Source organism: Macrosteles quadrilineatus, unplaced genomic scaffold (genome assembly GCF_028750875.1).
Source record: "Macrosteles quadrilineatus isolate MER2022 unplaced genomic scaffold, UCM_ALF_1.0 Scaffold_22__1_contigs__length_1958994, whole genome shotgun sequence".
Lineage (NCBI taxonomy): Eukaryota > Metazoa > Arthropoda > Insecta > Hemiptera > Cicadellidae > Macrosteles > Macrosteles quadrilineatus.
In genome coordinates, this window is record NW_026542615.1 from 975,573 (window position 1) to 988,775 (window position 13,203).

The 13,203-nt window shown below is 38.0% G+C and overlaps 1 protein-coding gene across 1 annotated transcript in view; it reads left to right on the forward strand.

Annotated features, from left to right (window-relative positions):
* Nucleotides 1-13,203, forward strand: part of LOC129005487 (A disintegrin and metalloproteinase with thrombospondin motifs 20-like) — a 208,643-nt gene that overhangs the window by 178,608 nt on the left and 16,832 nt on the right. Inside the window, exons 17-27 of the mRNA XM_054434389.1 lie at nt 258-384; nt 969-1,095; nt 1,639-1,843; nt 2,467-2,631; nt 5,274-5,438; nt 6,701-6,892; nt 7,323-7,514; nt 8,122-8,280; nt 9,181-9,357; nt 10,915-11,031; nt 12,317-12,391. Coding sequence (XP_054290364.1) covers nt 258-384; nt 969-1,095; nt 1,639-1,843; nt 2,467-2,631; nt 5,274-5,438; nt 6,701-6,892; nt 7,323-7,514; nt 8,122-8,280; nt 9,181-9,357; nt 10,915-11,031; nt 12,317-12,391 — 1,701 coding nt within the window. The remainder of the gene's footprint in view (nt 1-257; nt 385-968; nt 1,096-1,638; nt 1,844-2,466; nt 2,632-5,273; nt 5,439-6,700; nt 6,893-7,322; nt 7,515-8,121; nt 8,281-9,180; nt 9,358-10,914; nt 11,032-12,316; nt 12,392-13,203) is intronic.

A 13,203-nucleotide genomic window follows, 5' to 3' on the forward strand; every position in this document is an offset into this window, starting at 1 on the left:
AGTCAGTGCTTTTAGTTTTTGACAAATCTACTTCCAACTGCAAAACAAATCAACTGCCAGGAAAGTAACAAATGTGTGGGCACCTTTGCTCTGAACTACTTCAGATATTTGGCGCTTGAAGAATGCTGCTTGTGCAGACCCTTCTTTTAACTGCAGTACAATTCTAACAAAAATCCTTAAATGTCTTATAAGTTGCAAGACCAAGGTCTCATTTCTGGTAATTTATAAACTACTTACCAGATAAACCATGTTGTCAGGTGTTGTCAGTGGGGAATCTGTACCCACCAGATATCAAGTACAGTTACACAGTACAACGCACCTCCTTGGCTCAATACTCCTGGAGAGTGTCGGAACAGTGGAGTGTTTGCGATAAGGTCTGCAATGGTATGTTTGTATTCTCTCCTTAGTATAAATACTATAGCAACTAGTTAGGACTAAGCATGTGTGTCAAATAAAATGCTGGTCATTGAATTGTGAGAGTAAAATTGCAATTTTTAAAAAGTATTTTCCTTTGATGCCTATCTTCATTGATAGAAAAGTATGACAATTGTAGATACATTATAAGCTCTATATAGTTTAGGTTGAACAGTAAAAAAAAAATATTTCCTATAAAACTTGAAAGAAAGTAGTATTTCTGTTTATATACTTTAATACCCCTAGTAAAAAATAACTTCCCTACCAATCTATACAAACCAATAATAATTCAACTTTTATCGTAGTGTGTAGAATGAAATCCTGTCCATAACCATAGGCATTGGCAAGTGATAATTACTCGCCCTAATATCGGAGTCCATACCTTAAGCAGTAATAAAAAGGTAGGCTGGAAAACTGGGCTAAAGGAAGGGTAGGCTTTTTGAGGCTTGGAAAACTTCCAAGAAGATGATTTTTCCTCTGTATTAGACAACTACCACAATTAATAGCCTCATGATAGTAATTATTTATGCTACAATCATTCTCTTATCTTGCAGGAGAGATGCGGCGGCTTCTGGTCTGTGTGAAGGTAGAGAGTGGACAAGAAGTGTCGTCTGACATGTGTAATGGGATTGACAAGCCTGAGCCTCCTGCAAAGCCTTGCAACAATCATTGTGTTCTCAGGTATAAAAGTTGTCCACAATCATAAATTCTGCTAACAATTAGGGCCTATTCCTCAAAGCATGGTTTTTATTTTAAGGTTTGAAAGTTTTTTCAAATGATCCATTCTAACTAACCAGTCTAAATCGCTAAGAACATCTTCCATGGTCACGACAAAATTGTGAACACCTTCCACGGACTGGTAGACTTCATCATCTTCACCAGCAGTTGCAGCAATACCAGGAACATCATCAGTGATTGTGGTGAAATTGTCATTGCGATCACACATCGTTGCAAACACCTTCTACGATTACAAAAATAAAAGCTCAGCTCAAGATGGCCTGTGTTGTGCAGTGCACCCACGATATTTTTTTGGCCTGATCTAATCCGTTGAACCAATTGTTGGCCTGACTGAACCTGATAATATTGGGAACCCGTAGACCTCTAGCCTATATGGTCCTATTTCACATGACTGGGCCTTACAAGTAAATGGACTAGTAAAGAGTCAAAGAGACAGTAATTTATTATTTTATTTTATTAGCTACTAACATAAACATACTGTGACAGGTGGCAGATCAGCAGGTCTGAGTGTTCCTCACATTGTGGTGAAGGAGTGAGGGTGTTGATGGTACAGTGTGTACAGCAGTTCCCTGACAACAAGGTGTCGTCTGTACACAACTCCTCATGTGCCCACCTCGCCCTGCCACCAACCCACGAGCCCTGTGTGGGCCCTTGCGACCACGCACACTGGCGTTTCCACGACTGGTCTCCGGTGAGTGAGTTCTCACTTGTCATATTTGGTAGAGTTTTTCCCAAATATTTAGGTGATAAATTTTAATCGTAATTACAGAAGGCGACAAACTTAGCGTAGTGTGGACTGGAAGACTGCCAAATTTGAGAAATTCTGGGATACCAGGAAAAGTTGTCAAAAATTAAAACTGAGAATTGGTTTAGTACATTTTTCTTTATTTCTACTTATAAATTAAAACAAATACGTAAAAAAAAAAATATGCAGCATACAATTTAATTTTTTGTCATTATTTAAGATGTTTTGATGTCTGACTTATTAGCTAGCAACTCCATCATGTCTGATTCACATATTCAGTCTTGATGTCGGCAAGTAGAGTAATTTCAATTCGCAAAGTTAATGTAGGCTACTGTTGAGTCTACAGAGTTCTGGGTTATACTGGGTTGAACTGTGCATGGGTTATAATTAACAGTATATTTTTTTGGCAAAAACTGTGTATGGGTTTGCCAAGTTGTATTAGTTCAAACTTTTAAGAATATCACCTAACCCTTGTTTAAATGTTACTGTATAAATTTACTTTAAATGATTAAATGTTGCTACTTAAAATTTACACAACGCATCAATGCACATGTTTTGCATTGTTTCAGTGCTCAAAATCATGTGGTTCTGGAATTCAGAGGAGAGACGCAGATTGTGTCAATGATATGAACGAATTAATGGAAGAGAAAGAATGTCGAGAAAGTGAACGAATTGTCGAGAGAAGCTGTAATACTCAGAAGTGCCCCCACTGGGCAGTCGGGGAATGGGCTCCTGTAAGAATCTACTCTATTAACATAATAAAGTCTAAAACATCTTCTGAACCTTATTTTTAGTTCTTTCCAATTTAATTTTTAAATTAAACTGTGCAAAATGAATTATCTTCTTTTGAGTTGTTCACTGTAAGCTATCTTTTATCATTTCTACCTTTTGTTAAATAATGTTCTGTCCACTGAACGTGCTATGTTTAACCTCTAGTATAAATAAATTAGAGGTGTGCGGATATCCGAAAAATCGGGTCGGATTCGGTTCGGTTCGGATATCCGTATCCGAACCGAGCCCAAATTCGATATCCGACACTATCCGTTATATATCCGACTTTTTCGGATAGACAATATATTTTGACGTTTTGGACAGAAAACCTCCATAACCACCATTAGTTTCCCAGGACAAAATTACAGCAATACGTTTCCAACGACCTAACAGCAAACGGCAAAGAAGCCGTATGATGCAATACTGATAACTAGTTTAGTCGTTATCGGCTATTTTGCTTTACGATTAGATTCGTCTGGAACGAACAGACATAAAGCAGAAAAGAACTACCATGGTCAAATGAAAGTCAACTCATACTTGTCTTGCTCCTGATACTAGGGGCGCTGCGTAATAGTTTTTTTACAGTACCGGTACTGTTTCAAAGTAGAAAAATCTAGCCTACTACTGTGATGTTACGTAAACAATAGATTAAATGTTTCCCGAAAAAAAGTCAGGATAGAAACAATAGAAAGGCAACACAATAGAAGGGTGGGAGGGGTTGGGCAATAACCTCGAAAGGAGCGCGGGTAGTGAGTCAAGTAGGACCGGAGGGGGAAGGGGTGGGTAAGACCTTGAAGCTATATAGACTTGCACTACTTCCCTAAACCGAAAGGACTGGCCGGCGAGTAGTATTCCAATCACAGGACAAGATACGTTGTTTTTTGGGCATTCATTGCCCGGTTTGACTTTGGATTGTCTTACTGTGTAGAAACTTTGAATAATAAAAAATAAAGTTAGAACTAACCACGATTATTTAGCATTTATTGTGTACATATTAAATGATTAAACGATAGGGACCATGGATATATACAAACTTTTGTCGTGATTTTAATTTCAACATCAAAATACAATATTGCACAATCGTGATATTTTAGGTCATTGACCTTTATTATGCATCCGGTATTGCTGTTTCAGAAGAGAAGCACGTTGATAAATTATAAATTTATATTCCCGTAGTTAAAAAGAATTATTTTATAAACCTATGAAACAAAATCATAAAATCTTACATAAAGATAACAAAAAATAACGGAAATTGTAAAAAGGGAATAAAGATAACAACGTCATTATTCTTTCTCTTTGTTCTTCTATTTCTTGGGTTTCCCTTATCACGCATTCAACGTCGTTATCAGCTTTTATGACATAGCGCACAGCAGGGGGTAAAACACTTGAGTGCAGCCGAGCGGCACTAATGAGGGTCGGACCTTCTTGGGGGTGAACAATAGACGGCTTATCAGACCCTCCCCTCCCCTCCCCCGTGGTCTGGAGAAAGCTTGTAAACAAACTATTGCACAAGCGCGCGTGACTTGACATTGGGCTGATTCAATTATAATTTTGTCAAATGAACTGTGATGTTTCAAAATCAAAAACAATAATTTGGGACTATACTGCTTAACAATAATGGACTGCAATTATTGTTGAACATACAATCCATTTTTAACAAACTAAGATTATACGATTCAAATACAATTATAAAGATTATCTTGGTATTTTACTTGGGGTAATGAAGTTATGTCTAGGCTAGTGTAATTCTCGGTTCATCAAGGTTCTACTGAATTATGTTTGGCAGTGAATATGTGTAGAATGCAATTTATAAATTCAGGGATACACACCTTTTACACAGTTATAAAGTCTAATTGCCCAACATCAAATCGTGAGCTAGAGCCAATTTAGTGCATTAGTGATTCTACACTTGGCAAACCCACAAAATGCCACTTAAGCCCAATAATCCGTTCCAAAAACGTAAGGAAATACAATGTGAAAATAAACTTGAGATCGAACTCCTTGGCTTGTGAGAACCAGGAAACAAGATAAATCATAACCTCAAGTAAACAAGCCCAAACGTTTGACACCAGTCCTGCTGAGCTAAGGTGTTTGTGAGGATTTCGGCTGCTAGTGTACTTAATTCAAGCAACCAACTTTTGAAAATAAATGTTGTGAATTGTGATTTTCAAGAGAGAGAAAACTGTGGACTTGGCTAATTTGAAATTCTATAGTTCAAAATCGTCATTTAAGTTTATTTACACAGCTTTACATTGTTTTGTAGGTTAAAAATACATATGCAGCTTATTATTAACCGCGCCGAACTATCCAAATCCGAAAATATCCGAATCCGAACCTCCCAATATCCGATCCGATCCGAACCGAGCCTCAACTATCCGATCCGAATCCGATCCGAAATGAAATTTCACTATCCGCACACCTCTAAAATAAATACTGTCTCTTTCTTGGTGCCCAATACTTTCTAATTAAATACCACTTTATTTTATTCTGTAAAGAAAAAAGAGGCTGTAAACAGGTCAAATAGAGCTATCAAGAACATTAACGTGTAACTAAAGAACAGAGTTTTGTAAAAAAAAAACTTGTTTAATACATTGTTTGTCTCTAGTGCAGTGTGACGTGTGGCACTGGGGAGCGTGTACGGCCGTACTGGTGTCAGCTGGGCAATCAGCTGGTGACAGCACCAGACGTGTGTGGACGAGACATCCCCCACCACAAGGAGGCCTGTCGGAAGGAGGACTGTGCGTCTTGGGTCGTTGGTGACTGGTCTCCCGTAAGTGTGCACTTGTTCTGCTGTGCTAATGATTTTAATATTTTCACTAATAATTGTTGACATTTTGGCAACAAAATGCTGAAAAATATAGCTGTTAAAACTATATTGTGACAGCTTTCTTCATTTCTTGGTTTGGGAAATATGAACTTGCGGTATCAAAATACTGAAACATAAATGTGACTTTTAAATAGAACTAGCTGTAACCCGCGGGCTTTGCCCCGTTTAACTTCTTAATTTTCAAGATGATCTCGTTCGCATGGCTCAATCACGTCCTGGTTGAAGTTCGTTCGCTACGCTCACTCACCTTTAGGTTGGAGCTCGTTTGCTACGCTCACTCACCTTTAGGTTGGAGCTCGTTCGCTGCGCTCACTTGCCTTCAGGTTAGCTCGTTCGCTACGCTAACTCGCCTCCAGGTTGAAGTTCGTTCGCTACGCTCACTCACCTTTTGGTTGCAAATTAGCTGTTGTCATAAATGTAAAAGAAATAATAGTGCTGCACCCTGTTGGTAATCCTTGTAACTTTAATGCTATCGAACATCATAGAACAGAACCAACTTGTTTAATTGAAACAGCTGTTAAGATTCATTAATTCCATTTCTCATAAGGTTAACATGGGAAACTCCAGAGCCACTGGGGCGGAGCCCATTGGACGGATCGCGAAATTGATGGTGTATAAACCTATTCCATGACATTCTAAACGTATGTACCAAGTTTCGTGTTAATCGGTTCAGCAGTGTCTGAGTTTATCACTGCCAAACAAATATACAAACATCCTCTTTTATACTTATAGATTATGTTTGAAATTCTAGGTTAGGGAGTAAAAATTTATTCAGTCACTGGTCTAGTGTCAATCACTAATGCTCACCATAAAAACTTCAAAAACAATCTCTGAGTAACCTAAAATGTTAATATTTCTAGATATCATTGTCAATATGTATTTATATGTGATATGGTAACATCAGAAGCTAAAACAGGAGCTGAGTTCGGCTACTCAGTAGTAAACATGAAGTAAATATTGTCGATTTGAGTTGAGGGTATGATTAGAGCATAATACAGGTGTTGATCCTGCAGGGTGCCCTAGTGCGCCAGTGTCAGGTGGTTGTAGCCCCAAACACTTGCAAAGTGTTACAAAGTCACTATCAGTAGCCTTTTGATTCAATTTATGTATCCAGAAACATGACCATTGTAGAAACGTTCATAATTTGTACGATGAAATTATTTCATCACCTATGGTTCTATGCTGAAGAGAGATGAATGTTCCAGTGTTCAGTGACGTGCGGCGTAGGCATGGCCACTCGCTCAGTGATGTGCAGCATCCAAGGACAGTGTTCCTCAAGCTCCAAGCCTGCAGTAACAGACACCTGCATACTCCACCCCTGCAGTCTGCAGCACGAGAACGCCATCAACAGCATCGACTATCACCGATACATCTGGCGCACTGAGGACTGGCAACCGGTGAGTCTAGTGCTAGTGTAGTAAGAGTAGTACGTTGTTATTTTACAGCACTTTAGGGTCCTACTTATTAAAGAGTGTTACAAGTGTCATGTGTGTTTAGGATAGGATAAATTGAAATAGTTGTTGGAAGTTTGAATAGGCCTACTTTTTTCACGGTCTAATCTGATTTGAGGGTTAACTGTACAAGAATTATTTTACAATAGACCAAAAATTGTCACTGTGGAACATCTTTTTTGGCAATGGAATGAATGAGAGATTTATCAAAATGATCAAACATGCTTAACCTTTGTCAATTAACGCAGCAAAAATAATGTTCAGAGAAAAATCATCTTTAACACACAATAGCCCAAATAATGTATTAAAAATATTAAACAACAATCACAATCACATTGTGCCTGGTGAAATATGTGACAGTTGTGTTGGTTGGCAGTGCTCAGTGACGTGTGGGGAAGGTATGAAGCGACGGTCACTGGTGTGTTATGACGAAGTGGCACGCAAGGTAACAGACAGCAACTACTGCACACACCTGGAGCAGCCCAGTACAGAGAGTGGTTGTATGGAACATGCCTGCGCCTCATGGCGAGTGGGAGAGTGGGGGCCTTGCTCTGCTACGTGTGGCCAGGTAAACTGCTTGTCCTTTATTGGCTATAAATGCTTAGATGTTAATGTAAACTATACCGACACCTTTCTGCAATCGTATATTTGCTCTTACAGTAGAGTCTCACAAACCAGGCCTTCGGTAACCCAGCAGTTTGGATAACATGACGGAATGGCCTCTGGATCATCTGAATTAACGTATAGTGGTTTATGTTACCTTGTTACTGTCCAAAACGATCCTTCGTAGTTTGTTATGACTATAGCTGTTTCGTGCTTTGGATGGAGCACATCATCAGGTATGAAGAATGACAAGTACCAAGGTAGTATTAAATATTCCTCGTGGTGGAGTTCGTTAAATGTTTAATAGTATATACAACTTTGTAACCACTTATAATAAGCTCTAGTCTAGCTGATCAGGAATTTTTTATTTGAGGCCAGTTTACACTATTCTACCACTGCAGTCACCAACCTGCATTTGTGAATTACCCATTAAATGTTTCATCATCCATATGTCGTTCTAGATCACCACACAGATCATAATTATATGGGACAGGCATACTGACAGTTAGTTTAGGTTAAAGGACTTAATTTAACATGCTTGTTTCTATAACTTGAAAGTGATTTGATGACAGGGGGTGGAGAGCCGAGCAGTAGCGTGTATGACAGACAGCAGAGAGGTTGATCCTCGCGAGTGTACATCGTCTAGACCCGAGGACCAGAGAGCTTGTCTCACACAATGCCAAGACAAACCACCAAACACCTTCAAGTGGAGGACAGGCGCTTGGACTGAAGTGAGCTTACCTATTGTTTATATTTTGTTAGAGGTGTGTGAGCATGAGATTATTGATCGAGCCTAGGTTTGGAGCTGAACTTGTTTTGGTAGTGAACATAAAGTAAATGCTAATATAAAATGAATATGTTAATCGTCATACAATCGTGGCTAAATCCTGGACGTATACTGTAGTCTTGTATCATTAATTTTTACAATCACAGAAAGCTATTGTCACCCCCACAGTGCTGGCAAAATCCTGGACATGACCAATGGTTGTGTAGACATTATCATCGTCTCTCCCAGTAAGGGAAACTACATTATTGTCTCATGAAATCGGGGGAAAATCCTCAAACTTCTCCCATGGTCGTGTAGACATCATCATCCTCATCCGCAATCCCAGCAATGTCCTGGATGTCTATCGGGGTAGTAGACATCACCATTGCCCTCTGTGATCATGGAAATGTTATTGTTGTCCCCCTTGGTCACGGAGACTTCATCATGATCTTATGCGATCACATAAAACATTACTGTCATCCGCAATCACTGCAAAAGCATGAAATTTCCAATCATACTATCTTCACAGACAAGCTATGTGGTTGCGATTGCATCGTGATCGTAAAGCTTGATTCATAAGTATATTTTGATTTTGTTAATTTTTACCCTTCACTGATTTTAGTTCAAATTTATACCTCTGCCCGTGCTCAGAAAGTTGAGGTCACTTTTCCTTTGTCTTTACATGGATTGTAACATTTATTTCAAGGTTACCGAAAGTATGAACATGGAACAACTAACACTAACCAATAGGTGAGATGGTGTGTGTAATTGAGCCAACCAAATATTGAAAATTAATTTATCTATTTTCTGCTTAAATCAAATTAATCATAATTAAATATCTAAGTAACACAATTTGACACTTTAGTGCTCGGAGGAGTGTGGAGGAGGCAAGAGGACGAGGATGGTTGTGTGCCAAGACGAGGCAGGAGTGATCACCTCAGATGTGACTCAATGTAGAGATGCCAAGCCTGTGTCCAGTATCACCTGCAACACCCAGCCTTGTAACCATGACGCCGGCTGGATATTTGGAGCTTGGTCTGAGGTAACTGATTCACTGATTTATTGATTGATAAATTAACTCGGGACAAACCTTGTGCCTGTGTACATGTGGGATTTTGTGCTTTTCCTTTAATGCCTCAGTGGCCAGTGTACAGCAAAATCTTGTACCTACTACGTTCCCTGAATGCAAAACGTCTGTGCAGCAACCAATAAACCAAAACTGACATTTTCCATAATTGATCTGTTTTGGTTTTTTAATTGGTAAACCAACAATTGACTTTAATAACTTAACTATCTATGAAAGTAATGATATGTACCAAGATGCTTCAAATAGGATGCAACTCTACACAATGAATCTTCAGATCTCTGTTAATTTCCACCTAAGCTGTAACCAATTATTTTAGGTGGACCTATCATATCAAACACTTCTAATAAACAGGTGAACTCCATATCAGTTGAACAACAGATCTGATAAAAACGGAACTCAAAACCATGTACCTAGGTGCTGTCTCCTGACGATAGAACACCATAGACTGCATGACCATTCCTAATATTCATTTTTGAGCTGATTCCTTCCGGATTACTTTCTTCTAACAATATAATTCTAAAGGTTAAATACCTTTTTGTTACCAATGTAATCTCCCCCATTAGTCGTCTGGATGGCAACCAATTTCAACACTTAATGTGTCATTTTCAAGCCTTAAGACGTGTTGTCGCTCCTAGGAGGATGTCAAGAAGTCTTTAAAACAAAAACACAAAAATTGAACAAACGTTATCACAAATAAATAATACAGTATGGCCATACAACAACACAACAACACCAATGATCACGGTGTGGCTATCTATTGAGCACAACCTTCCAATAGTTGCAAGGTTGTACCTTATCCTTGGGAGCTCAAAGGGCCTATTTATAGGCTTGGCTTAGTTTAGTTTGCAATGAAAAAGTCAGGTGTTTTAATGTCTATTGTCATTTAATAATCTACTAGTGTCCCTGTTGCTCGAATTCGAGCAATCGCTAAGTATTACAGGCGTTATTTTAAAACGAATTTCAACCAAGTCAGCAAGTTTGTAGCAAACTGTTAAATTAGCAAACTTATTAGCTGTTTACAATTAACATATGCTCTTCTTCTCACTTTTGATTTCTGACAACAGTTGGAGTTTCATAAAAATTTTTGTTTCCTATGTTAATCTTATGGAGAAATATGAAACTTTAAAGAGCTCCATGGCCTCACTCTCTCATTATTTCCCGAAAAAGAAAGTTTCCTGCACAACTTCACGTTACCCTCTTTCCAATGACACCAAAAACATGTCAATCGGTTCAGTAGTTTCGGAGGAGTAATCGTCACAAAAAACCTGCTTGCGTAGGCCTATTAAATAAGTATAGATTTTGACCGAAGCAACTTTAGATAAGTACATAAAATTGACATCCGCCTGTTTACGTACAATTTTAGCTCTTTTTGTTAGCTGGTTGACAGCGTTTATGTTAAATTACAATTAATTATTCATTGGGCCTTGTATTATAAAGACTGATTGTACATTGAGGAAATCGTTTTAACACTGTCACTAACATAGTATTGAATGTGTACCATGTCTGTGACAGTGTAACCAGACATGCGGAGGAGGCTATCAACATAGACAAGTACGCTGTCAGAGTGTCCGAGGTACTTTACTGTCCGACATGTCATGTCCTGCAGCTCAGAAACCACCTCATGTACAGGTAAGCACAAAACAAACTGTGATTCATCATTTCCTCAAGTAAAACAACTGCTGTTGCAAAATAGCAGTTCCCAGTTCCCACACTTTTCTTGCTTTAGGCCTACTTTGCAGCATTCCAGATTTTAAAATTTAAGCACAAAATAGTACATACATTAAAGGCAAGTGACTTTTTTTACCTTTTTATCATTTACACGACTTTTACTGACCTATCAAACCCTCATGATGAAAGGTAAAATAGATGTCAAGCTGTTACAATATATTTTTATTCAGTCCTAGTTGCATAGGACTCAACAAGTTGGTTTTAATACAATTTTTAAAAATCCATGCAAAGGCATTATTTGCCCCGTAAATTTTATCTATGAGACAGCAATGTGCAATAATACAATGTGAAATATATGTAAACCTTTCATGTAACTATTTAAACAATAAAAATGCATTGTCTTTATTCTTGTGTATTTACAAGTTGTTTTTCTTTCGGTCACAACTTTGGAACAACTTCACAAACAAAACTTCTTGATTCTGTGCCACAGGGATAGAGCATTGACAGCCCTAGTAATCATAGGGTTACCAGCCGCTTGTTGGTGTTGGGACGAGGATAGCAGAGTGTATCTGTATGTGTTAGTATGTATGTGTGTGTGAGTTTGTGATTATGTATGTGACTATTGGGAAGCTAGGCTATCTTTTAGGGGGAGGGTGATTGGGAGGTTAGAGGGGGGAAGAGTCTACCAATTGTCTAAAATATCATCACAGTCACTTACCATTAAGTCCTCCAACGTATCCTCAAAATCGTTCCAAATAATTTTTTTTTCTCTTATCACTTGCTTTTTTATATTTTTATTTTTAATGTTAATATTATCTAAAAAATAAACAATATTGTACAAATTTTTGTACATGACTAATATGATGTAATTTGTAAATATTTTGGCGGAATAAATGCTATTTTGATTTGATTTGATTTGAAAATTCTAAATGGTTTTATGTGGTACTTATGAAATAAGATACAAAATTAGAAAACATCACTCTCTACTCTATTACCATGAGGAACTCGGGGGTAAAAATTAGTCAGTCTACTAAGGTAGGTACGTATTTTGCCATCCATGTGGATAATATATCACTTTGTGGGGTATTTAGGCCTATCTATTGAGGAGATAAACCTAAAACAAACTCTCGTTTTAAGCCTTACTCTAAGTATTCATAGGCCTTCTCAACTCAGTTTTCAGTGCATGTTTGTAAAATTGTACTAAATCTTGAAATCGTAATTTGCTTTATAAAAATTAAATGTTTAGGAATGCAACACTAGACCATGTCCTGCAGTTCAGCAACAGTACCATTACAGATGGCGCTCTCAAGATTGGAGTCCGGTAAGCACAAGTTAAATCTCCTTCAAACTCAATGCATGTTGTGGCTTTGTGATACTGTCTGGATGATTTGCTGTTTAGAATTCATAGTGCACATTACAGACAAAAACTCAGTCAAACTATCTATTCATGGTTAAAAAAATGCATTTCCTGTATTATGATACAAGAGCCAATTCTTTCCTCCCATCTCAATTCCAAGGATAATTTCTCATATTGTTCATTCTATAATTTCTTCATCTTATTACGAGAAACACTTATAAAAAATAAAAACAAATTTCCCCTTCTGACCTTGTCAAAGCAAACCCACACCAACTACTTGTATGAAACACAATTAGTTAAACATAACCGATTCAGTAAAAAAAAAAACCACTACACTAATATTTATTTATTATTTTGACTTTGAAACATTATACACAGTTTTCATTTTAAGTGAATTTATGATCTTAGATTATACATAACACTTTTTACTAATCTGTAAGTCTTAAAGCTAAAAAATAAAATGTACACATTAGCGCTCCGAGTATACATTTTTCATTAACACGTTCACTGCGCATGACAAGTTATCTTGTCAATGCTAGCTCTTTCCAGTGGCGAGCGACGAGTATACTCATCAAAGCGCCGTGTACAAACTATTGTTCCATTTGCGGTGCGATAGCAAGGGCTCCCGACTGCAAAGACTCCCGACTGCAAACCCTACCGAACGGTGACGTCACGGCCGACTACCCCTCTCTCTATCTGAGTGGAGTGGGAGAGAGTCGTTGCAGCAACATCCCCCCAGTCCAGCCGCTGGCTTGTCCTCCACACGAAAACCCCTA